Genomic DNA, 25,915 nt, shown 5'->3' with positions numbered 1-25,915 from the left:
ACACCTGGGTGTGGTGCTGGGCAGGCGAGGGCTGGCCAGGGTGGGATGGGTGTGGAGCTGTGCAGCCCTGCAGGGACCAGCTGGAGGAGCAGGGCTGTCCCCGTGGAGCGCAGCCAGCCAAGGGGAAGCTGCAGGAACAGTTTTCAAGCACGCAAGAGGTGGCTGCACAGAGGAGGGACATAGTTTGTTCTCCACATCCCTTGGGGACAGGACAAAGTCCTGGGGGGAGAGATCCCAGTTGGATACTAAGAAAACTCATCTCCATGGCACGATGAGACCTGGGGCTTGTCTGGTGGTGCTGGGGCATCCCTGGGGGTCATCAGAAGATTCCAACGAGGACAGGAACCTGAGGAGTGCTCACCACAGTGGCAGATTATTGGGCCCCTGCATCCTTCTCCCCACTGCTGTCAGGGGGGCAGAAGTGGGACCCCACCTCCCCTCCTCTGGAACCGTCCAGCTGTTGCACTCTGTTTATTGTCCATAAGGCAGAGCTGGCACTTCTGAAGGGCTTCCACAGAGCTAGAGGCTGTGCACAGCTAATGCTGTCCCTTTATGCCCATTGGAGTGGCCCCGTCCCATGCTGGCAGCGATGCTCACAGCCCCACTGGCACCATTTCAAGCCCAGAGCATGCTGAGAGCTGCAGGGCAGGCAGTTGCCAGGTCGCTGTTTCTCTCTCATCCCAAAGTCTGGGCATCTGTGTCCGTGGGCTTGGGCGGCAGCACCCTGGCTCCTGAGAGAGCCCCTCTCCTGCCGCTCTGCTGCAAACACCCTGCTGCTGCTTGTCCTTGGGGGCCATTCCAGCGTGTTCCCCAGCAGCGTGGGGCTGTGTCGGTGGCTGGCAGTGTGCCAGCGTGGCCAGCGCGTGCTGAGTGAGCAGCCAGGGGGGAATGTCACCGTCCTGCTGCAGGGAAGACGCTCTCGGGAAGGGGCAGCAGTGTTTGGCTGCTTGGCCACAGCAGCAGACAAGCAGCCACTTGTCCCCACAGTTCTGTCCCAGCAGGCTGGGGCCAGTGTTGCTGCTCTGAGCCGTGCCAGCACAGCCTCATGCCTCCTCGGCGGTGGCATCGATCCCCGCGTAGGTGAAGTTCTCGAACAGGGCCATGTTCACGTAGGCCTGTGGAGAAACACCAGTCAGAAGCCTTTTGTGATGGTGTCCCCATCTACCTCCTGTCCCCGCTGGCATGCTTGCCTTTTCTATGCTCTGGGGGGAGGTGATGGGGCTCCCCACGCCCCAAAAATTATGCTGGGGTTGCCCCCACCCATGGTGGGGTCAAACAGGTCCTCCTGCTGGATGTTCCCCTCCATGCCCAGGAGATGCTCCAGCATTTGGACAAGCCCCATGCAGGGCAGGCATCCCTCCCGCTGCCATCACCACTCACCTTCCTGGCCTCCAGCATGCGGATGAGCTGCATGGAGATCTGGGCGAAGGGCGGGCGCTCGTAGGGGCGGTCGCGCCAGCACTGCCGCATCAGCTCGTACCTGCGGGCAGAGAGCTGGCGGTGGCTCAGCATGCACAGGGAGAGAGGGGGCAGAAAAGCCATTTGTGGGAGACAGGGCAAAGCAGGCTGGAAAATAAAGCCCAGGAGGAGTGTTTGGGCTGTGGGGCCCCAGCTCATCCCCCAGCCATAGTGCAGAAGGGAATCAGGCAGGAGGTAGTGTAAGTGGTGGGAGCCCCGTGGGGCAGTGGGGTCAGGGGTACGTGGGTGTCACCATCAGCTGGGGCTCTCTGCCCACTTACACCTCGTCATCGCAGTTGCGTGGCTTCTCCATGCGGTAGCCCTGGGGCAGCTTCTCGTACAGCTCGGCACACGTCATCCCGCAGTATGGTGTCCCCCCTGCGGCCAGAGACACAGAGCTGGCTGTGGCGGGGACAGTCCCTGCGTGTCCTCTCCAGAGCTGCAGGAGAACCAGATCTGCAGGGACCCGAGTGGAAGCAGGGAACAAAGAAGAGCCTTACCCAAGCTGACGATCTCCCAGAGCAGGACGCCAAATGACCACCTGAAAGGGCAGGAGACGAGGCTGTGATGGAGACCCCAGCTGTGCCCCACTGATAGACATGGGGCAAAGCCCAGGGTGGAGCAGACAGCCAGGGCTCGGGCCAAGCCAGCAGCTCCCCAGGGAGATGCACCAGCATCACCTCCTGCCCCTGCAACACCCAGAGCAAAAGCATTGCTGCACCAACCACCCAGGAGGGCGATGGAGGTGGCTGCAGCCATGCCCCTGCCCCGGTGTCCCTGCCTGCAGGACTTACACGTCACTCTTGGTGGTGTACACACTGTAGTTCAGGGACTCGATGGCCATCCAGCGAACTGGCAAGCGGCCCTGGGGAAACAGAGAGTGACCGTAAGGGGTGGTGGGATGCCCTGCAGATGGAGGGCAGCCATGACCCAGCTGGTCCTGGCATGGTGGGTCATTCCCACTGACAGCAGGGGTCTTGCCCACTGCATCAGTGCAAACCCCATGGAGATGCTTCACTCGTGCCTCACCATTGTCTTCTTCACATAGACCTCCTCCCCTCTGGAGAGGCCGAAGTCAGCAATCTTGGAGGCCAAGTTTTCTCCCACTAGGATATTCCTGGCTGCCAGGTCCCTGTGAATGAACTGAAAGGGGCAAACAGTCAGCAGGAGCCACGTACTCCCTGCTGCTGGCCCCGGGGGTCTTGTGCCATGCTCAAGAGTCCCCAGGCCCTGGGGGACAGGGTGCTCTGGGTGGTTTGCTGGGGATGTACCTGCTTCTCACTCAGGTACTGCATCCCCTTGGCCACGTCTGAAGCAAACTGGAGGAGCTGCTGGGAGGTGAGGGTGGAGGCAGTACCGTGCTCCTTGGCAAAGGCTGGGTCTGTCTCCAGGACTCGGCTTTTGCGGAGGAAGTCGAGAAGGTTTCCATAGGGAGCATACTCAATGGCGATGTACAGGTAGCCTGGGGAGCAGGAGAAGGTTTGGCTCATTGGGCTCTGCCCAGCAAAGAGGAATACACCGGTGGGCATGGGCCATGGGTCTGGGAAGAGGGGGACAGTCCTCACCCTTGTTCTCACAGGCACCCAGCAAGTTGATGATGTTGGGGTGATGGCCCAGTTTGCACAGTACCTCCAGCTCCCCAGCAAAGTCTCGATGGTCATTCTCTGAAGCGAACTCTAGAAGCAAATCAGTGATGGATGTCTTAGTCCTACAACAAGGGCCCTTCCTCTGCTCCTCCACTGATGACTTCTGCCCCTCCTCAGCCCTGATCATGGTCACAGCCACAGCCCCCACCCAACCCTCCCCACCTCCCTGTTCCACTCACCTTTTAGCATCTTGATGGCTGCATTCATTTTCAGGCCGTCCTTTTTGATCATGGCCCTGATGACCTGCCCGAAGTTGCCCTCCCCGATCATGTCCTCAAACTTGATGTCTTCCCACTCCAGGATGGGGTAGCTGAGGGGCTCGGGCTGTGGCTTGGGCCGGCGTGTCAGGGTCAGGGTCCCCGAGTTGAACTGCAGGATAGTCTCTTCCCCCTGGCAAACAGGAGCGGGTGAGGTTAGGGGCACCGGGCACCCCTCTGCCCGCCCAGCAGTCCCGGCAGGGCAGGCGCCATGGGCAAAGGTGGGCTCCGCACCCTCTCCGTGTGGAAGTGAGGTCTGGATGCGTCCGGACTGGAGGCTACGGAGCGTGGCCTGGATCGGGCTAGGACGTGGGGAGCTGGGGGCACGGTCCTGGAGGGGCAGGCAGCACTCACCGAGCCAGATTGGTACGTAAAGGTGCGGCGCCGGTGGAAAAAATTCTTCTTGATAAGGAAAAGAGCCAGAAGGGCAAAGAGGATGGTGAGGCAGGTGACGGACACGGAGCCGACGATGGCCAAGAGCAGCTGCTGGTCTATTCCTGCCTGCTCAGTGCTCTGGCTGCCCAGGCTGGGCGGCACACTCAGCGCTCCTGATGAAAGGAGGGATGGAGGGTCACGGTCCATGGCCGAGCTCTGCCCAGGTTGCACAGGTGGCCAAACACCAGAAAAGCAGCCCTCTCCCAGCATCCCAGGGTTCCATGAAGACACCACAGCTACATCCCAAGCTCCCAGACAGGGGTAAGTATGTCACTGCCCAGGTCCTGCCGCCAAACTCACCAGTTTCTGGACCCTCCAGCCAGCCCTGGGTCAAGCCACCGGCTCCTCCCATACTGGCTCTGCCCTGCTCCTTCAGCCCATTGCCCATTGTGTCACCCTTTGGCCAAGGCAGAGCCACTCTGTGGCTGCCGTGCTGCCACCATGCCACCCTGCCCCATCAGGACTAGGAGGAGCAGGATTTCTGAAGATGCCTGCAAATGTTTTGGGTTTGGGATGCTGCTTCAGAGCCACTCTCTGAAGTTACCATGAGCACGCTGGTCACTTTTTGCTGACCCAGGTACGAACCTGAGCTCCAGCAGAGCCACGAACCTCCTGCCTGCTAGGACACCCTACTCACCATCCCCCAGGGTCTTGGCTTTCACAGGCTGGCTCCACTCCCCTGGGACATGGGAGTTGGCCCGTACACGAAACTGGTAGCTGGTGCTGGCGTTGAGGCCCCCGACGATCTTGGTGGTCTCAGCACCGCTGTCGGTGTCGATCCACTGAGGCTCACTGGTGCCCCCCACCTGCTGCAGCTCCACGATGTACTTGGTGATGCCCCCGTTGGGGTACTCAGGGACCTGCCAGGAGAGCCTGACAGCGGTGTCAGACACAGACTCTGCTGAGAGCAACCGCGGGGAGGAGGGCCCTGGAACAAGGACAGGAGGGTGTCAGACCCAGGATGGGACTCTCATTGCCGCAGGAGCTGAGCACTGGGGTGAGGACTGGACCCAGTGGATAGCAATGGCCACCAAAGCTGTGCCAGGTTTGAGGGACCTCCAGGGACCCTTGGCCCCCACTTGGGCAGAGGCAGAACTGCTCTCCAGCAGCAGGGCAGGACTGCACCCATAAACACGCCCAGCCTTGGGGGCTGTAAAGCTACACATCTCTGTTTTGACTAGCTCTTGGGATATTTTGTTCCACTCCCTCACACATGGCAGGTTTTGAGCATCTTATCATTCCTACTGCCTCCTCTGAGCCTTCTCCAGCCTGCCCATGTCCTTAACCCCAAATCACCAAATCACACAAAACTCTGAAATTTACTGAGCAGAGAAAACCTCACATGCTTCAAGCCTGACACCCACCAGCCCTCCCAATATGTACAGGCTGGCACAGAGCCTCACTGAGAGCCTCATGCCCTGCTTCCCCCTTGCCTGCCAGAAAGGTTGGTCAGACTGATGCTGCACCTCCCCATAGTCTCTCAGCCATGTGGGGCGCTGCATGTGTGTGTATGTGCCCCTAGAAGAGGCTGCAGATCTCCCCAAGCCCCAGTGACTATCCAGCAAAATTACCAGGCAGCAGGGTTAAAGTGAGCCAAAGGAAAATTATTTTTTCATGCAAAGGATAATTATTTGGAAGAACTTGTTGCTACAGGTTATTGTAAAGGCTGCAAGTACAGACAGGTCCATCAAGGCTTGGACAAAGGCATGCAGGAGAGATGTGTTTGTGAGCATCACTTGTGATGACTTGAATGTCATGTTCAGCTTAGGATATTTCTCAGCTGCTTGGTGCTGGAGGCTGCTGGGTCTAGTGGGAAAAAGAGAACTCATTTCCCCCAGGCAGCTGTTCATGCACTATCAGATATGAGATACAGAAGCAGCCAGACCTGAAGATGCTCACTGTTACATTTATAACTGCTTAATCATTGTAATTCCCTGTAATAATTCCCTGTGCACTGCTGGACCCACCTTTGCTGTTGATCATGACCTTGTAGAGGTCAGAGGGGGGACCCAGGCTGGTGCAGTGGTAGACCTGCACCTCCAGCCCATACTCCTTGTTGAACTCCAGGTCCCCGATGCGGGCAGAGAGCACGGAGATGGACGTGATGTTTTTCTCACAGACCAGCCGCCTCGCAGAGTCAAAGAGGTGGACAATGAACCCATGTGCTGGCTCGTGGTTACTTGGCAATTTCCAGTTGACATGAAGTGTGTTTTTCTCCTCTATGGACCAGCCTTCGATCACAGGCTTGACTGTGGGCTCTGTGAACAAGGCAGCAAAATCTCACGTGCAAGGTTAGGGGTAAGGTCAGTGTTAGGGTCAGGGTGAGGGAGAGGGAGGCTCACCAAGGCACTCAGTCACCATGATAGCCTCAGGCCCCTTGCTGCCCTCTCCACCATGCCCTGGCCGGCTCAGCTGCACCTTGACGACATAGGCCGTCACTGGACGGAGGTTCATGAGGGTGATGTTCTCACTGTTGTCAACTGTTGGCCAAGAGGACATGTCAAAGCCATGCCTATGACCCACACTTTGCCCTGCCTCTGGTGTCCTCCTTGGCATCACTGGATGTGTCCCAGGATGGAGACCTCTTCCCACCCCAGATCCCCACTACTTGGGATAGCCATCCTCTCCTGCCTGGGGCCCCTCTTCCCTGGCAAACACATACCCACAATGGATGACCATGCTGAGCTGTCGTCCTTGGGCTTGTAGAACAGCTTGATGGACACGATGGGTCCATCACCAGAGAAACAGTCCACAGGTGACACCACGAGCTGGCGGCTCTGCTTGGCCAGCAGCCGTGGGGGGGTCAGTGGCGCTGGTGGCTCTGGAGATGAAGAAGAGTATGACACTGGTGGGACTGGGAACAGTGAGGACCAGAATGTGGGGACATCCACGACCTTTCGGCTTCTTCTAGCTTTGTCAGGGAAGGCTTTTGTCACCACCTAGACCTGTCTGCTGGCACTGTGGCACACGATGGCTGCCACCCAGTCCAGTGCAGGGCGTTTGGCATTTCCACACCATCTGTCAGCTTCCCCCAGCAGCCCCAGCTCATCCCACTTGTGCCACTGCCTTCTCACCTCGGATGTTGACCTTGACTTTCCGGCTGTCCTGGCCCCCAGTTGTGGAGACCCGGCACTCCCAGAGCCCCGTGTCTGCCTTCGTCAGGTGCCGCACTTGAAACTCGCAGGTGATCTTCCCCAGCTCAATGATGGCTTTGATGCGCTGTGGGCACACAGGGTGCACTCAGCCCCCCGGCTCATCCCCCCAGCTACCCATGCTGGCCTGAAGCTGTGGAGCAGACTGATGGGGAAATGGGTGCTTCTGGGAGCAATGCAGGTTGGGGCTGGTGTGAAGGGATAGCGGAGGGGCAAGGAGCAGGTGCCAAGCAAGCAGCAATACCTTGAGCATGGTGCCATCAGCCTTGCGCATCTCCACACTGTCGCTGGCAGGCAGTGGGTTGCCAGTGGTCACGCAGCTGACAATGGGCTCCGAGCCCAGGTTGAACTCCAGCTCTGAGGCCAGTTGGATGATCTGGGGGAACCGGTCTGGCACAGAGAAATTGGCGTTAAGGCTGCTCCCACTCCTCCCCAGGCACAAGAGGGGCTGGCACCTTTCTCCAGCCTCAGCTGGATCCTCATGCCGGGGGGGTGCTGGTGCTGGCTGCTGCGGTCCAGCTCCCGTCCCTGCCCCACGTGCTGGGCTCAGCAGTGCTCTCAGCACAACTAATCCCAGGGGGCCAGGCTAGATGCTCCCCTGGTTTCCATAGGGTTGGGGGCTATTTCTGCAGTCAAAGTGGGCTGCTGAGCCAGCTGGCGAGACTGGTAGCTGAAGGCCCCCCAGTCACTGGTGAGGAAGAAGCTGGAACCCACCCAAGAGTGAGGGACAGAAACCCACTGTGGGCCCTCACCAGCCTTACCTGACTTCTCACAGTGCTGCCCGTGCCATCCCGCTGGGCAGATGCAGCCGCTGAAGCGGTTACAGCTGCCTCCATTCTGGCAGGCACACCCCAGGGCACAGTCAGGGCCGTAGTATCCCGGGGGACAGGCTGTGGGAAGAGAACTCTCTGCTAGACCTGGCCATGGCATGGGGCTGACACAGCATAGAACTGTGCAGGCAGAGACTGCAGGCAGGCAGCAGCACTGCCCAGCCCAGGCCAGCTCTCAGCCCAGGAGAGGTTTGCACTGGCCCCAGAGGAAACCCAGGTTGGATGGACAACTCAATGGATACCACATCCCCATACCTTGGCTGCAGCGGGGGCCTCTCCAGCCCGAGGCGCAGGAGCAGCCGTAGGGGTCCGGCAGGCAGAAGCTCAGCCCCTTGCAGCCCTGGGCTCTCTGGCACGTCTCCTGGCAGTTGCGGCCAAACTGGCCTTCCTGGCAGGCTGGAAAAACAAGTGTGGTCTGCCCTCACCTGCTGTTTGACCATGCACTGTTTGTGGATGGCTTGGCATTGGCTTGGGCTCCCTGAGCCCCACATTGCCATGCTGAGCAGGTACAGAAGCTGTGTCCTGCTGAGAAGGTGAATAGTCCAGCCCTGCTCCAGAAACAGGGGGCACCATGAGCAGGGAGATACTGGAGATACATGTGGCATTTCTGGTCACAGTGCCAGGGTCTGGGGGTGCAGAAGGGACCCCACGTGTGCCCTGGGCGCAGCTCCTGCTGCCGGGCAGAGCCGTACCTACCTCGCTCGCAGCGGGTGCCCATGAACCCAGGAGGGCAGATGCATTCACCAACGTGGTCATGGCAGACACCGCCGTTCAGACAGTCAGGACAGTCCTTCTTACAGGACGGTCCCCATTTCTTCGCAGGGCAGGCTGCAGGGAGAGTGGAGGGGACATAGGGTTGCACTCAGCTGGGGTTGGGTTACGGCTGCTTGTCATTGCATCCTGGGGAGCTGTGTCCCTGCTCACCTCGCACGATCAGGCGGTAGAAGGCACTCCAGAGAGGGCTGTCACCCATGAATGTGGCACTGTAGACCCCATTTTCACTCACGCTGACATTGGGGAGCGTCAGGGTGACGAGGTCACCCCTCACCTCACCCCGGTCGGTGGTCTGGTAGTAGGTGCCTGCAAGGGGGGAGAGGGTGACTCAGGGGCCCCTTGTGCCCCCAGGGCCAGCACCAGGCACTGGCTGGGAGCAGCCTCAGCCCCACGCCTGCTCTCAGGACCACTTGCCATTTCTTTTCCACATAACGTCCGTCTCCTTCCTCTTGAGGACCCTGGCAGAGAAGGTGGCCATCTCGGCGACATTCACAGACTGTGTGACCTTCACTGGGAAGAGGTGGGCTGTGGAGGAGGATGAGGAGGAGCAGGCTGAGCAGCAGTCAGGGCACTCACACCCAAGGTCAGCATGGACACCCCCAAACTAGCAACTCTAAAATGCAGCCCTGGTGCAGCCCAGCACCCACCATGCATGTTTCTGCCGGGATGTTACGATGCGTCTCCCTGTTGCCCCATATGGGAACTGGGGCCCCTTGAGCCTCCACAGGGATGGGCCCCTCCTGTCCCCTCCAGCCCCCATGGGCAGACACCAAAGAGTGGGATGGGGCACCCTGTCCACCAGCCAGCCCACCAGCCTCAGCCCAGCGTGGGATGCCAGTGACAGAACCCCAGGGAAGTGACAGTGGGGACAAATCTGCACGGTGCACCCTGCTCACTGCCAGCCTGGAGAGTGCGGAGCAGCTGCATTCAGTGGCAGCACGGGCAGGTGAGCGGTGGTGAGTGGAAGCAGGAGTCTGGAGGGACCAGCAGCCCTGTCATGGCTGTTTTCCTGATGTCGCAGGTGTTGGGTCGTGCAGCAGCAATGATCTCTCACGGTATTACTGTGAGTCAGCCAGAGCCCAGCTTTGAGCACAAACGGGGCCATAAATACTTTAAGGTCTGGGAAACCAAGCCCTGGGTGTGTCAGGACAGACACAAAAGAGGGCACAAGCAGGTGCTGGCTCTCAGAGCCTGCCTGCACGCCAAGTCCGGCTTTAACGCACTCGAAGCAGCTGTGCCAGCTCAGAGCTAAGGCACCTCCAGCACTGTGTCCTGCCCCGGAGAGGTGGGAGGACGGGAGGAAGCAGCACACACCATGGCTGCCCAGGGAAGGGCATCGCAGATCATGCATCCTGATCATTCCCCAGAATTGCCCCCCTGACTTCAGTAGTTTGCAGCCCGGGAGCTTCCTGAGTCAGTTCTTATCCCTCCAGTTGATATCTTTCTGCCATGGACTTTGCAATCCCTTGCAAAGGCCGCACAGATGTGGCCCTTGTCCTGTCTCACGCCATCTCGCTCGCCAGAGTGAGAGCCCAATAGGTCCCTCAGGGATCACACACACAGCGCATTGCATTTATCTGCTGCTCCACCTCCCGCCTGCAGTGCCTGCAGCCCCCACAGAGCTCACCCCTCCCTGTGCAGCTTGGGGGCAGCCAAGCACCCAGGAAGGCGGCCAGAGACATGCTTCAGTGCTACCTCCTGCCGCATTGCCCTCCCCAGGAGCCCATGGCAGGGACACGAGACTGGCACGGCTCCCAGGGGCTGCCCCCCGCCCTGGTTAATGTTTTCCAGACCCCACCACCTCCTTCAAGGGCGCCTGACTTCCTCTTGGACCTTGCCCTGCTGCCAGGCACCATTCCTAGCCCAGCGGCTGCCCATGCTGCCACCCATCCCCACGCACCTCCGCAGGGCTTGGCTGTGCTCCTCCAGCTGAACATCCCTCCCCTCTCCACCCCACCGGTGCCAGTGGACCCCAAACCTAGCCCGTGGGTCACTGTCATCCCCCCACCACGTGGGCAAAGTGCCAGGATTGCAAAGCACAGGACAGGCAGCTCCCACACTGGTAAGCAAGGGGCTCCCCACTCCCCCCAGCTGCTCACCGTTGTGGCTGTTGTGCACATAGACCACCTGTGCCTGCTCGGATGGGGTGCGCCCCATGCAGTAGAGGATCCCCACCAGGTCAGCCATGGAGAATCCCCTGGCCTGGACGTGGTTGCTGCTGTTGCGGTAGTTTTGGAAGCTCGTCTTGGGGTGTGTCATCACAATCTTGTTCTCCCGCTCAATCTGCAGGTAGCTCACATCGTGCTCCCCCATGACACAGGAGAGGTAGAAGTCGGAGTGGGACACGCTCTGCACATTGGCGATCAGGGTGATGTCCAGTATGGCCCCTGGGGTGGGGGAGCATGAGGGTACGTCATGCTGGACAGCCATCTCCCTCAGGGCCAGACCCCATCCCTCTTTCCAGGACATTTTTGCCACCCCCAGCCCAAGAGGCACAACCAGGGCACAGCCAAGCTGGGTGCAGACTCATCTGCATGACATGGTGGGCATTTCCACTTTCCTTTTGGAGATCCCCATGAACTCAGTGCCCTCCAACACGAGCCCAGCTTGCAGTAGGGTGGGGGTCCCGGGTTCCCTCTCATCCCGTGAGCTACCCACACGCCAGCCCCGAGCTGGGGAGAGGCAGGCAGGGGAGGGCGCTGCTGGCCTCTGAGGTCTCCAAATGGCGGATGACAAAGGGATGCTTCGTCCCTTCAAACCCTGCTCTGATGGCGCCACTGAGCTCCCACAGCCACATCGTCCCACCAAGACTCTCTGGGGCAAGAGCTGCTCCCTGGGGCAGAGGGAAAGGGGTGATTTACCTGCCAGCCGTGGGAGGAGAAGCAGAAGATAAACTTGGAGTCCCATATCCTTGGAGCGTGTCCTGAATCTGGCACAGGTCAGGAAATCCACGGCATGTCTTAGCCACGGGAGTTGAAGCCAGAGGTTGTGGCTGCCTAGGGGCTCCACAGGAGCTCAGGACCCCTGCTCCCTGCCCGCACCCCTCATCTTGCCTCTTGCGCTGCTGCTCGGCATCTGGGGCAGCTGGGACCACCTCCTATGGTGCATAGCCTGCGCACGGTGAGGAAGATGCCCCCGTCCCCGCTTGCTCTGCGGCTACCCACCTGCTCAGGAGCGGGGCTTGGTGGCGAAGAGGCCACTGATGTGCCCTGCCTGGTGGCAGCTCTCCTGGGGAGCAGGCGCCCACCCCTCCAGGGCTAGGGCTGCATGCTCAGGGCTCCCAGAGCCATGCTGAGCCCCGCGCTCGGCCAGGAGCCCTGACGCCCCTCCTCACCCACCATGCAGTGGGTCTCATGCCCCAGGCCGCCCGAGCGGCAGCATCCCCATCCCCTCAGCGCAGCCCCTCAGCCGATGGCTGTGGGAAGGGCTCTCTGGAGTAGGGAAAGGAAAGGGGCCAAGGGGCCGTGGCTGGCGGCGGCGGCGGAGCCAAATCCTGTTTCCCATGCGGCGTTTCCTGCTCTCCACCCATTGTTTGGAGACGGCCCTGACTCCAGGAGACGGCAGGAGCTGCCCCTCTCAGGCTGTCCCCCGGCGACTGGCGTGTGGCCATAGCAAGGCTGTGCACACCTCGTGACACTTCGGCCTCCCGCCGCCACGAGCCGGGGCACCCAGGCATGGCCCCACCTGGGCTCCATGTTGCACCGCAGCCCGTCATGTGGCTGCTGTCCAGGTTGAAAGGGGCTGAGGAGGAGCACAGGCAGGGCAACAAAATGCTCACCAGCCTGCATGGGAGGGCAGCCACTGCCAGGGCAGAAAACCCTCCATGTTGCAGCAAACATGTCTGGGAGAAGAGGAAAGCAGCAGAAAGCCCAGCTTTCCCTGAGTGCTTTCCCATGCATGGTGCCAGCATGGGCACGGATGTGGCATGGCATGACCCTGCTGTCCCCCCAGCCACAGGAGTCCCACCCCCAGCCCTCCTGTGTGCCACCGTGGTCTCTGGCTGGCTCTTGGCTCTTCACCTGGCAAATAAAAGGCATTCACTAGGAAATCACTGCAAGCTTCACCCACCGAACCTCACACCGCTTCACAAACCAAGTTGTTCCCACGTGAAAGTCAGGGCTGCCAGGGAGCGAGCCTCATGTTTTGGTGAGTCTCGAGCCCATGCTGTATCCGGCCAAAAATCTAAAGCACACATGGAAAGGAAGGGGAAATCCGTTCATCACTTCCGACTATTTACAGTGTGCTCCGGGGCCACACGGTGCCCGCGGCATGCTGAGGGAGGGATGGCAGCGGGCAGGGGCTCCCCCAGCGCAGCCACCCGGCCACCCCTGATGGGAGAAATGGAGAGGGTCTGAGAAAGTTGTGACACTGGATGCAACTGCCCACATTTGACTGAAAAACTAAGCCTGGTGTTTTGCCATGGGCTGTGTGTAGGCAAGGGGCTCTGTTTCTGGGAGACCCTGAGGGCACTTGAGGCACAACCACCATGTAAATGCCATGTGCCTGGCCGGCCCACAGTGGGACACGCAGGGGCTGGGCAGTTGAGGCTGGTCCCTGATGCTGTCTGTTCTCTCCCAGAGTCTCCCATATCCCTATTTGCCTGGCCAATCTCAAGCTCATTTGCAGAAGTGTTGGGTCAGGGGCTCATCCACACCTCTGTACAGCTGCAGAAAGCAGGACAGGTACATGGATAGATAAATAAATGGCTTCTTCCCCGAGTTCACTGGCTGTAGAGGTCAGTCTCACTCAGAACTCTAATTGCCATGGTGCCAGCGTGTGCTTACATACTCTGCACGTGGGGCAGTAACAAGGGAGCACACACGTGCTGTGCTCCCCAGCAGCACGTGCACAGCCATGAGTGACAATGCACTCTGTGAAATGTCCTCTGACATGAGGGATCACTTTGAGGACAGGATTATTTACACAGACCAAACAGGCTTTATGGGAAGGCTTTGCAACTGCGGGCCATGTGGTGTGCACCTCCGGAGAGCACAGCATGGCTGCTCTTACTGCCTGAGGGGAACCGGCACATTGCTTTGCTCTTTTCGGAAATGGGAACCATTTGGCATCAGATCTCCACACCAGGTGATGCCCAGAAGATCTCAGGCATCCATCAAGAGGTCTAACCTAAGCTGATTTGTCCCCTTGCATTTTTTCTAGGAACATCTGGATAAGAGGTTTCTACCTGTGCAGATCCCTTGGTTGGGAGGTGGGGTGGGAAACCTCTCTGGCAGATTTTGTGGGGAGACCCAACCAGGACCCTAAAGCTCCAGTTTAACCTTATGTAGCTCCAGAGGAGGAACCAGGGAGCTGGGTGCAGCCGAGCCCAGCCAAAGCAACTCACCACACTTGCTCTCCTGTAACACAAAAAGCTCCAGCTGCCCAACCCACAGCACACTGAAAGCACCTGAATTTCTGCTGAATCCACAGACCACAAATTTTTTGCTGAATCATGATGGGCTAAAAAAAAAAAAAAAGTAATAAAAATACCCCTTTTTGTTATCATTTGCATATTTTAATGCACAGCACCAGATGCCAGAAACCATAACACACCGATACATTTCCTGATAGGAAACGCAAACACCCTGCAAATCCACCGGTGGGCTGGGTTGCCTCAGCAACATTTTTCTAGCCCTGTTTGTCTGGCTGTTTGTTTTGGTTTGTGTGCATGGTGGATCCCGGGGACCTGCAATGCTGAGTTAAGGGCTGCTGCCCTGAGGCACAAGAGCAGCCCAGGAGCAGGGTGGTCAAGCACCCCCAGCCTGCCCGGTCGCATGTCAGGACAGCTGGGGAGCAGGCAGCTGCTGGGCTACGCTTGTGTTCAGCGCAAGCTCATAGGATCAAGGATGTGCTGCTGGGAAGCCCTGTCCCTGAGGAAAGGGTGGGACGCGTGGCTGTGGAGGAGCCTCCTGACAGCTGGGGGAAGCCGGGCCGCCCTGTGCTGGCCACCGCCAGAATGGAAACTGTGCAGCGGCTGTGCTCTTGTGGGCAGGCGGCTTCCTGCTGCTGGGTGGCAATGGAGAATGATGAGCGGGGCAGAGCTGGGGGCTCCCTGCTGCAAAGTGGGTGCTGGCAGCACCTCCCCACCCGGGCTGCGCCTCTGCCAGCCCTTGGCCTCTCAGGTGCCCCAGCACCCATGGGCATGGGAGCACATCCTGCCCAACCATGTGCCAGCAAACATCTGCAAGATGCTGCTTTGACACAATTTCCCTGATTTTCTGTGACTCCATGGCAGGACTGGCAGGGAGCGCTGGTGGTGAGTGGTGGGTCTGTGTGAGGGTGCTAGAGGCAGTGAGGCACCCCCATCCTCTGGGACCTTCAGAGGATGGCTCAAGGAAATCACAAATTTTACTAGCAACTCCCTGATGCTGGAAAGCCAACCCTACCCAGCCACTGTGGGGCCCAGGGACCTGACAGTTTGTTGCACGTTTTAAACACCTTTCCGCCTGAGTCCCAGTGAGACTTTGATTTTCCTGCAGGAAACTTTCCTGCTGCCTCAGCCCCAGCTTCTTCAGCTGAGGTTTGCTGCATGCCCCCGCACCGCTGGGCGCACAGCGGCTGGGGGCTGCTCTCCTCAAGCACGGCCATCTCAGGGTGGATGCCACAGAGGTGCCCTCCTCCTCCTCTGTCCCCCCAGCACCTCCCAGTGCTCTGCTCCCACCAAGGCACCCTCACGGCACCCCATGTTCTGCCAGGCGGATGCTGGCAGTCCCTGGTCGCCCGCCACGGGAGGCAGCGCGTGAGAGGTGTCGGGCGCGGTCGTTAATGTGTAACTGGTGCCGCCACCTTTCACCCGTGCGCAGCCCGCGGGAGAGCGCCGGGCCGTGGCGGCCCCCACGCTGGCTTGCAGGTGCTGGTGGTCTGCAGGGCCGTGTGGCCGGGGCGCGGGGGCTTGGCGGGGCCCCCAGGCTGTGTGGCTGTGGCCACACCTTGCTCGGCACGGCCGGCTCTGCCGGCTTCCCCACTTATTCTGAGACTTGTTTTTCTGCCCAGCAGTTTCCTGGAGCCAAATGGCTCCTGCCTGCCTGCTCAGGGTCTGCAGCCTCCTCTGCGCTTGGTCAGTGGTGACGGGACACCCCTGCAGCCTCGACCACCAGGTAGGGGGGCCGAGGGGGCTCTGGTGGGGGCAGTAGCTGGGGGTGGGCAGGGGCACCCCACTGCCGGTCCTGCCAGCAGGGCCGGGGTGCTGGCACCATGCGCCGGCGGGGCGGCAGACCCTGGCAGGCAGATCCCACTCTGCATGGCTTGAGACACAACGAGCAATGATAACCTATGGGAGCAAGTGGAGTGTACTGGGAGGTGTGCTGTGCCGCTGGCCACCAGCCGCAGGGATGGGTCACCCATACCTGGAGTCTGGCTGTCCTGCCCCCAGCCCTGCAGGTCCCCTGTCCCAGCCCAGCAGCACCCTGTTCCCAGCCTCAGGCTGAGCACGTCACATTGTCCAGCCTGTTCACCAAAGCACAGCAGGGCTGGCAAAGCATTGCCTGAGCAATGGCATTTCTGACTCTGGGGGTCTCTTGGCTGCTGCCATAACACAGCTTCTGATAAGGAGCGCATGGTGAGCAGCAGCACGGCACATCCCCGAGGGGGTCCCACCCCCTCACTCCCTTCACTGCATGGTGATGCAGTAACCAAAGCCAGGGTCAGGGCAACTGTAGGGTCAGGATCCTTGAGCGTCTGGTGAGGAGCAGGAAATATAACTAACCCATTCCTCCGGGACAAGTGCCGCAGCCAGTGGCTCGGCTGTGCCGGGCGGGAGCCAGGAGGAGGCAGGAAAAGTGGCTGTCACAGGCGGATGGCACAGGGCAGACCTGCCCATGGAGCTCTCAGATACTCCCTCAAAAGATTTTTGCTGTTTTCCCCTGACTCCTCATGCTCAGCCCTATGTGAGCTTGAGACAGGACCTGTGCAGCTCCCCCATTGCTCAGCCCCATTATAACCCAGTCCTTGGCAGCCCAGGTTTGTAAGGGTACATCTGTTCCTCCAGTGAGCAGGGACAGCAAAGCCTGATAGGAGATTTAGGTGAACAGCAGGAGGAAAGGCAATCACGCGAGAGGCAAGGAAGCAGAGAGGCTGGCTAGCTGGAAAGCAGCCAGACCTACAAAGCCAGGACCACAGACCGCAGCAAACTTCCAGCTTATCTGCCTGTGGAGCCCAAACATGGCATCAAGAAGGAGCTCACGCCTGCCCAACCAAACTTAAATTGCTGACCTGCTCTCTGACAACTTCAGTTTGGGCAGCTGGCCCAAAGCCCAGGCATGTGTAACACATGCTGGGGACTGCTCCCCCAAACCAGCTTGAATTTGCCCATCCTGCTCTTTTGGGGAAAAAAAATCAATCCATGTGGGTTGACTGATCCAGCATGCACTGCTGGCCTTTTGGGACAGCATGTGTTTGCTGGGCTGGTTTGTTTACTAGTGTAGCCACAGCCAGCCTGCACTAAGCTGCTGCCACGCACCGTGTCTCTTCTGAAACACGGGAGGGCTGGAGACAGGGCTGGGGTATCCTGCACAGGTCTCAGGGAGCGGCTCTTGACACAGGTGCCTGGTGCAGGTGCCCACCGCCTTGCAGCCCGTCTGGCTGCCGCTGCCTGCTTACCTGCCTGCCCCTGCCTGCCCTCACAGCGGGCTGGGGTCTCACCCGCATCTCTGTGCCCTTGTGCCACGCAAGAGCTCCTGGGAGGCTGGAGATGGGGATCTGGGGGAGGACGAGGAAGGCCCTCTGCAAGCTGACGCTGTATGACAACTGCCCTATAAGGGAGGACAAGAGGGTGGCAACTTGGTCCCTTCGCACCCACGCCATCTGTTTGCGTCTCCTTCAGCTCCCCTTCAGCTGGTTGCTCTCACTCCTGGTTTGTCCTGCTCATCTTTCTACATTTATCCTTGCCTCACACAAAATTGGCAGCTTGTGTTTTTCACACCTGTTTGTATCTTTGCTTTTTTAAAATCTGCAAGGGTAATTAACTAAGACTGCAGAGTCTCAGTCTAGAGATCCTCCCCAGGGCAGAAAGCCTATGTCAGACAGCAGCTTTTTTTTTTCCCAGGGATGGGCCAACTGCAGTGGGAAGAGCCTCCTGCACGCTCCAAGTTCCCTTCCAAGCAACATCACCGATTTGGACCTCTCCTTCAACAACTTGGTCATGCCCCGTCATGGGACTCTCTTGATGCATTTCCCTTCCCTGCGCTCCCTCAACCTCTCCAGCAATGCCCTGCTGGCACTGAGCCCAGCAGTCTTCTCCAACCTCAGGGCACTGCGCTTGCTGGACCTGAGCAGCTGCAGCATCACCTACCTCCATACGGACGCTTTCAAGGGCTTGGAAAACTTGCACACATTGCTCCTAAGAAATAACAGTCTGCAAGAAGTTGAGGTCCCTTTCTTCCTGCCGCTGAAGGCTCTTTTCCATCTGGATCTGCAGCACAACGCGCTGGTGTCTGTGGACGCTCTGAGCCTGCAGCTGATGGAGGCAGTCCCGCAGGTCCGACTGGAAGGGAACCCCTGGGTCTGCGACTGCAGCGCGCGCCCTCTGCAGCAGTGGCTGTGGCGCAGGCAAGGTGAGCGGACAGGGGTGAGGGGTAAAAGAGATGTCGGGCAGGAGGAGCCCTGGGAACAGCAGTCTTGCTCAATCCTCTTGCTCCAACCCCTGGGCTGGCTCTGAGATGGCTCCCCAGGGACCTCTCCCACACTGTTGAGGGACACCGAATTGAAATGTGTCGGTTCCTTACTTGCAGTTACACATGATACCAAAGATTTCTAGGAACAACAGACAGGATAATTTAGCCACTCTTCCAGGAAAAGGGGTACACATAGTCTTCAACCCCTAAATCCACCTGTATGTATCTATGTGAAGTGACCACGTTGTCAAGAGCCACTGAGCACTTGGCAGCTCCTCCTGTGGAGCTGGGTCAGGCTCCAGCCCTCTCAGTTCAGTTCCCATGCAAGAACAGCCCTGCAGCAGTGGGATTTCTTTCCGTATTCGTGAATTTGGCGTTATCCTTTTACAAGGAGCCTGCTAATCACAGTCACAAACTTGCACGGTTCCTTGGTCAAGGATTTTTTTTCTTCGGTTGTGCCTTACAATGTACTGAGGGCCATCGAGGCTGGAGGGCAGAGCCAGGAACACCTTGTGATGCATCCCATCAACCCAGGAGCAAGCAGGGATCATCTTTTCTAAACTGGGAAGGGGACAGGCGAAGGCCCCATCCCACCTTAGCCTGTGTGTCTCCCAGCTGTACAGGTGACCTGCACATCACCCCCGGGGCTGCGGGGCCGGGAGGTCGCAGCTCTGGGTTCCCAGGACCTGGGCTGCCGGATGAAGCAGCGGTTTCCTCGAGGAGTGAGCACAGTGCAGCAGGTCACAGTGACCCACAGCAACGGTAAGTTGTGCAGCCATGGAGGTGTTTGAGAGGTGTAGCTCCCTCCTGCCCTCCATCACCTCAGAGGGGACCGCAGGTGGAGACCCCCTGCTCTCACCTGCAGCTCCAGGGGCTCAGGCTGCCCGGCCATGGCTGGTACAGTGGCTTGGTGGGGAGGGTGGCCTCCAGTGGTGGCTTGGTGGGGAGGGTGGCCACCACCTGGAGGTGTCTGCTGGTTTTGCAACAGAAAAGTTAGCAGAGGCCACAGAGCTACACAGAAGGCAGAATTAACGATGATGGGCAGCGGTATCAGACAGCCGTCTGGCAGCTTTCCCCACAGTGTTCACATGCCCTTGGTTGCTAGCTCTTGATGAAGAGCATTTATATTGCTCCTAAGGAAAGCAATCCAGCGCTGGCTGCACGCCTCAGGCATGCACAGGGCTGGCTGCTGAGGGGTGCCAGCTGTGCCACAGGCTGACCTGCTATGCCCTGATGTGGCTTTCCTGCACCGCAGCCACCACACCACCCGCCGGGAAGGGAGGAAGGAGCTGGCCGTACCTGGTGGGCTTCCTGGTGGCAGCAATCGGCATCTCCATCCTGATTGCACTGGCCGCCAAGTGCAAGCTCTTCCACAAGAACTTGGCCAGCTACCGCCACCGGCCGCTGCCTGAAACCAGCTCAATCGGAGGCAGCCCCATGGAGGATGGCAGCACCTGGGACAGGGGCTTCTCAGGCCAGGAGGCCAGCGAGAGCCACCCCATGCCTGGTGCTGCTGACCTGCAAGCTGAGGATGACGATGGCTTCATCGAGGACAACTACATCCAGCCAAGCGAGCATCTTCCAGAGGAAGAGGAGCAGGAGTCGCACCTCTCCATCTGAGCCTGCAGCCCAGACACCACTGCTGTGGTCTCTCCCTGTTCGTCCACCTCCATCCCCTTCCTGCCCTTTCCCACCTGCCCTTGGCTTTTGGCCCCACGTGTCTGGGGACAGGCAGAAAGGAACAACGAGGAGAAGGAGGAGGGGTGGGCTCAGAATGGTGATGGAGGCTGAAGGCAGCCAGACCCCTGGTGCCACAGTGTGATGCCAGAGGGGCTGAACCAGCATGGTGACGGTGGAACCGCTGCTGCTCTCCCAGCGCTGCTCGGATGCTGACGGTGGAGATGGTGCCTGTTGCACCTGGGCATCCTGGTGGGATGGGAAGAGGAGCCTGTCCTGGTGCTCCCTATGGGCTCTTGGGCACCAGCCCTGCTGCCCCATGGTGCCGACCCCAGCCCTGCTCTGTCCCTCAATGCAGTGTCACTCCATGATGTGATTAAAGCATGTTTTAACTCTGCTCTGGCTGCAATGGTTTGTTTGGGCTCTCCCATCAGCCATACTGGGACAAGACCGCCAGGCCCACAGCTGGAGTGTGGCTTTTTTTACATGTCCTTTCAAGGACCATAAACACATTCGTTGTTAACTGTGGTGGTGAGAGAACAGGTCTGTGGCACAACAAGTACTCCTGTGCAAACAAATCTGCTACCTGATCAGGTGCAGACAGCCCTGGTGCATCATCACAGCCCGTGCACTTCTCTCCAGTGTTGCTTCTCGCTGTGTTGCTTCACAGTTTTCTCTCCTCCTTCTCCAGCAAGATGTGCTAGAAAGGCACTTACCTTTCCCGTGTCAGTTCTGCAGAGCTGAGCAAACTCGCTGGCGGCGCCAGTTGCAGCACCAGGCAGACACGTGCGCTGGGGTGAGACAGCCCTGTCCCCTGGCGCCCATTACAGAGCCGTGTATCTCTAACCGTGGAGTTATACAAACATTATAATTTTTGCATTCCTGTCATCTTTGTGGTATGATAAACAGCACATGAGACATAGGTAACTCCATGTTGTTTCTGCTGTAGCCGGTCATGCCCTCGTGGCTCGTGCTGGAGTTAAAAACAGGGAGCAGGAGCAGCATTTACCCTCAGTAAGTGATTCACGAGGCTGGTACCATCCAGCTGGGAATATTTCCCAGGGCACAGCCCAGTCGTTACCATCCCTGATATCCTGGGAATCTCTCCGTCATGCTCTGGAGCATGAAGGATCATCACAGGGACGGCATTTCCTGCAGCCCTGCCACACGGCTAGCTCCCTCATCTCCTTCAAACCTACATTTCACTGTGAGCTGCCTTTTTATTTCTCTGCTTATTAAGATATTTATAGAACACAATGTATACAAAAGCAAATAATACACGTCACAGAATGTAAACCAAAGTGTCTCAGGCACTGGATGGGTGATACAGGCCCTTGACTTAAAGCACCTTCCAGAGGGGGAGCAAAGTGCTGTTTGAAGCCTGGAGGAGGAGGAAAGCCTGCTAGCTTGTTTTAGCAGCCAGCTAGTGTTTGCTCTTAAATACCATATCTCTATACTGTGATTTACTTTTGCAATCACTGCCTCATGTTTTGCCTCCTGGGCTGATCCTAACAGCTGCCTGTGAAAATACAATACATGTTGTAATTTTTTTGAAATTTCTAACATCTTTCAGATAACATGAGAGACTTAAATCTGAGGGCTGAAAAAATGCATTTCAGTTATCTTTTGGAAAGTATTCTCTGACCTTTTCAAGACGCATTTCAATCCCATGAACTCATGTTAGGTACAATATTTTACTTTTGGTCTCTGTGATGTCTTAAAGGAGATTAAAAATATGATGGCTTCCCAGGCTTATTTATCCAGGATCTCTCTTACTCTCATCTCTCAGTACCTAATGGTGGCTTGCTTGTCTACTTTGACCCTGCTGGGAGGCCCATCCATTTATTCTTTAATGCAGCCCCTCTGCCCCTGCTTGGGGGAACTCCAGCACAAGTGGGCAGGACCCCAGCAGTTCTCGTGGAGAGAAATGCATCTGGCATGAGCTGGGAATACAAGCGGGTCAGAGCAGAAAAGGAGGAGCCTTCTCAAGGGGGGTGGCCCCAGGAAGCTGCAGAAGGGCAGCAGGTGAGGCCGGTGGATGGGAGCAGTAGCAGGTATGCAGGCAGGCTGGTTCCAGGGTTGCCACAGGCAGCTGCTGCTGCTGTGAGGCTCAAGGATCGGCCCTGCCGCAGGGCGAAACAGCTTCTCTGTAAACAAACCAGCCAGCATTGACATATTCAGGGGGCTTTGCATATGTCCCATGAGCTCCTCTCAGTGCCACGGCAAGATTTTGGGTTCACAGAGCGGTGGTAAGAGGGACCACTCTGTCTAGGTCCTTAAGCAGCAGGAGATGCATGCACATCTGGAGTGGGAGTCAGATATCAGGAAATAAGTACATGCACTTAGGGGGCTGTGGTGGTGTTGCGACACTAACTTAAGCCAGATCCATAGGGACAGGAGGGACCCGGGGCTGCCATGATTTCTGCCCTAGGCTCATCCTGTGCAGAGCCCAACTCTGCACAGCCCTTCCACCTCCCGCTCCACAGAGAGGCCGGCACTCAAGCATCAGCCCTCAACACCATCGACTTCCACAACACTTTATTATGTATTTTCACACATAACACAGGGATGAAGAAAGGAACAACCCAGTACTGCTGCAGAGGTGAGCCAGTGCCTGGGGCAGAGCAGGCTGTCCATCCGGGCAGCCAGACACACAAAATGCCATCTTTGGGACAGCCTGTTATTTCATTACATTGCTGACACAGCCCCCAAGCATCCTTTTCTGGCACAAGTCATGGGCACTTGGGGCACATTTCGGAGGGGCCATGGCGGGGGGTGCGAGGATTCACAGTGACATGGAGGCAGTGCAGAGCTGCGACCTGGGCACAGTCTCGCATCTTCACAGAAATGCACAGATGTGAAAAACAGCTGGCGTGCAGGCAGCTGCGGGCTGTCCACACCTGCAGCTGGGAGTGACCACCAAAACACTGGTGCAGGCAGAGGTGGCACAGCTTTGCACAACTGCACATGCACCAACACAGACGTGCAGAGGAGTAGCAACGGTGATGGTGCAAAACTGTCCGGCTCTGGTCTGTCCTTCCCTGCGTATGCACAGGGGTCCCTGCTGGAACTGGGGTCAAACAGCCCAGAGGGGAAGAATTTGGAGAGGATTTAGCACAGAAAGACCTGATCTTAGTAACACAGTCTGAAGTCTTGGGTGGATTAAGGGAAGTGATAAAGAGAGAGGAAGAAACAGCAGTTTAATAAAACCTATGGATGACATGAAAGTGACAGAGAAAAATGTAGAAAAAACATAGATCCAGAAAATATAAGCCAAAATGGTATTCCCATACTTCAGGGAAAATTATCCGAGGCCTTGGGGAAAGGAAAGCCAGCAGGAGCAGGATAAGAGCAGGTGAACACAGAAGTGCCCCGATGTGAGCTGAGTGCATTGGGGATGGTGTGGTCTGGAGCTGCAAAGGGATGAAATCCTCACTGTCCAGCATATACCTGGTGGGGTTCACTGCTGCTAAACTGCCTCCAGGTGTAATATGGACAGTGATTTGTGCTGTTACTAAGGGAATGAGCTACTATCCGCTTCCAAATAAATTTGCTACAAGGCATGAAAAAAGAACAGCTCAGTCTTGTTCCATTACAGAGGGAACTTAGTAAATAATGAGCAAGAACAATAGCTGGGGCAGAGCAGCTCAGTTAAAGGAGAGACAGGAGCTGACAGGAAGATGAAGGCTGCACAGGAGCAGCTTCACTAGGAGGTTAAAATCTGTGTCTGTGGAAAGAGCAGGGAAATGATTTGTAAGCCTATGGAGGAACTGAAAATTTTGACAGGTAAGGTAGCCTCAAGTCACAGGAAAAGCTCCCAGGGGTGAGATGTTAGTCTCCCTCTGGGAAAGGCACCTCAGTGATTGACACCTTGTAGAGATAAAACACCAAAAAAGCTCCAGGTAAGGCTCAGGCAGCAGCAGCAGAACTTTTCTGCCTTGCAGCACTTGGGAGACAGAACCAGTGCAGGAACGCGCAGGGGCTGGGACGAGCTGCAGCGCTCCCGCAGCAGCAGAGGTGCCTCTGCTTGGGAAACCCCTGTCCGGGGGTAGCAGCTCTCTCCTCGCATCGCCCTCGCGGGGCAGCGGTGCTCGCTGGGACCAGCCCCAGCCCCGGGCTTCGGGCATCCCACTGCCAACCCCCAGTGACTGCACCTGGCTGTTTATGGCTGGCATGGCTGCAGCACACTGGTGTGGTAACAGAGCCCCAGCATACAGCCCGGCACTGAGAACCTATCAGGGCCCTGACACCAACACCCTCTGGTCACCCCTCCGATACACCACAAAACATGGTGGGCTGCAGAAAGGTAATATTGGAACAGATCTTGGCACTGCAAATACAAATGGCATTTTATGTGAGGGCTAGCCATGCTGGGGGTTCTGGCACACAGAATCCCTCACAAATCCCACACTCCCTCCCACAGCCACACAGGTGCTCTCTTGGGAGCAACCCTTGCAGCTGTATTTGCCCCCCGAGCTCCCTTTGCTTGCATTGCACACCTGCTGACACACAGAATATTCCCTGCCATTCCTCAGCTCCTGGAGGCTCTGCTTTGCTCAGGGGTCCCACAGCCTCGGAATAAGGTGGCACACGACACAGGGCATTACAGCATGGTCAATGTGTGCCCACCTTCACGGGCTCAGAGGCACAAAGCACTGGTAGCAGCTGAGACAGGGGACTGAGCTGGCAGCTCTGCATGCAGCACAGGGTAGTTTTATACTGCCTACAGTCACAGCCTCTCCTGCCAGGAGGGTGCACGACACGGCCCCAGGAGCTGCAGGAACCAAGCAAGTACTGGGGTCCCCAGGGGTACAGGACAGGCTCACCTTAACTCTGTGACAGGGTCACAGCTGGGCAGGCAGCAGCTGTTGCAGGAGGATTTGTGCAGATAAAACGCCAACCAGGGCAGTGCTGCACTCCTAACGCGCCCAGCCATGGAGCCCATCCAGACAACCCAGGTCCCTGCTGCACCGTCAGCCTGGGCAATGCAAATGCCAGTCACCTTCCAAAGAAGTGCAAGGCACCCCGGAACACTCGTCCTTCCTTGGGGAAAGGCCAGCACAAGCTCTGCTGATGGGTTGTATCCAGTGAGGCTCACGCAGGGGTGTCCTGGGTCAGATGAGGTTCGCCATGCTGGAGGTGGGAGGAAGCCGCCTGTTTGCGGTGAGGCGGCCGGAGATGGTGAAGACACGGATCTCGCCAGTCTCCAGGCTCCCAGGAGCAGCCCGGCGGCAGGAGGTGCAGAGCAGGTAGAGCAGCAGGCAGAGGAGGATGGCACTGCCAGCAGTCAGGAGGACAACCCCGCTGGTGAACATGCTGGCCAGGGGCCGGGCAGGGCTGAGCTGCATGGTCGTGGTGGACAGGGTGGTGAGCACGACCCCACAGATAAGCAGCACCAGGGCACTGAGCAGCAGCACCAAGCAGTCTGAGAATCCTCCGCTCTTCAGGAGCTCGATCTGATCCCGACTGCGGATGCAGTTCATGTCCTGGATTGCAGAGCTCAGCAGCTGCTTCAGCAGCACAAGCAGGGCCAGGAGGCAGAGCGTGGTGCCCACCGCCAGCCGCCACTCCCCAGAGCGGCTGCTCGTGCTATACAGCAGGATGATGCCCCCGATCCCGCAAGCCAGGATCAGCACCACAGCCATCCCGTAGCACAGGATGGACTTCTTGGGGTCCTGGAACCACCAGAGCTCCACGTGCTCATCCAGGATGTTCCTCTGGATGTGATCTGCGTCTGCAGGGGTGCGGGGGGTGCTCATCTCTGCCAGCTCTGGCATGGTGGGCGGCTGGGTGGGGAGGGCACGGCAGGGTGGTCACACAGATGAGGCTAGATCCTTACAGCAAAGTGGAAGGTCAAGACAGCAATGATTGCGAAGGCAGACACATTTCTCAAGCAGGGATGCCTCTGTCACATTCTTTGGAGCCTGGTGGAGCTCCCTTCTGCAGCAGTGCCACCTGGAGAATTATGGCCCATGTGCTGAGGCTGAGCCCACCCTCCAGGCAGGGCTGCAGGACATAGTGGAGCATCCCCAGAGCAGCATCATAAGGGAACTATAAGGGCCATGTCCTTCCTTT

General features: G+C 58.1%; 3 protein-coding genes across 3 annotated transcripts; 1 reads left to right on the top strand and 2 right to left on the bottom strand.

The window, feature by feature from the left end:
* Positions 1-1,043: 1,043 nt before the first annotated feature.
* On the bottom strand, positions 1,044-11,459 carry TIE1 (tyrosine kinase with immunoglobulin like and EGF like domains 1; the record flags this gene model as incomplete). The annotated part of the gene is made up of 23 exons (XM_080349236.1): positions 1,044-1,115; positions 1,381-1,480; positions 1,740-1,836; positions 1,959-1,999; positions 2,253-2,323; positions 2,488-2,601; positions 2,730-2,920; positions 3,024-3,134; positions 3,284-3,494; positions 3,596-3,909; positions 4,434-4,724; positions 5,764-6,054; positions 6,139-6,276; positions 6,459-6,617; positions 6,871-7,015; positions 7,193-7,338; positions 7,710-7,838; positions 8,034-8,174; positions 8,475-8,606; positions 8,703-8,858; positions 8,967-9,077; positions 10,652-10,939; positions 11,414-11,459. 23 exons carry the CDS (start codon positions 11,457-11,459, stop codon positions 1,044-1,046), a joined length of 3,495 nt encoding a protein of 1,164 aa, XP_080205362.1.
* A 4,103-nt stretch (positions 11,460-15,562) lies between these two features.
* On the top strand, positions 15,563-19,783 carry LOC308043139 (leucine-rich repeat-containing protein 19; the record flags this gene model as incomplete). Its single annotated transcript, XM_080349058.1, has 4 exons — positions 15,563-15,649; positions 17,596-18,103; positions 18,779-18,925; positions 19,419-19,783. 4 exons carry the CDS (start codon positions 15,563-15,565, stop codon positions 19,781-19,783), a joined length of 1,107 nt encoding a protein of 368 aa, XP_080205184.1.
* A 5,171-nt stretch (positions 19,784-24,954) lies between these two features.
* TMEM125 (transmembrane protein 125) lies at positions 24,955-25,617 on the bottom strand (the record flags this gene model as incomplete). Its single annotated transcript, XM_080349014.1, has 1 exon — positions 24,955-25,617. One exon carries the CDS (start codon positions 25,615-25,617, stop codon positions 24,955-24,957), a length of 663 nt encoding a protein of 220 aa, XP_080205140.1.
* Between the last annotated feature and the right edge of the window lie 298 nt (positions 25,618-25,915).

This window comes from Nesoenas mayeri (assembly GCF_963082525.1).
Source record: "Nesoenas mayeri genome assembly, chromosome: 8".
In the NCBI taxonomy this organism is placed as follows: Eukaryota; Metazoa; Chordata; class Aves; order Columbiformes; family Columbidae; genus Nesoenas; species Nesoenas mayeri.
Note: the sequence above shows the minus strand (reverse complement) of the source record. Positions and strands in the feature narration are given on the sequence as shown.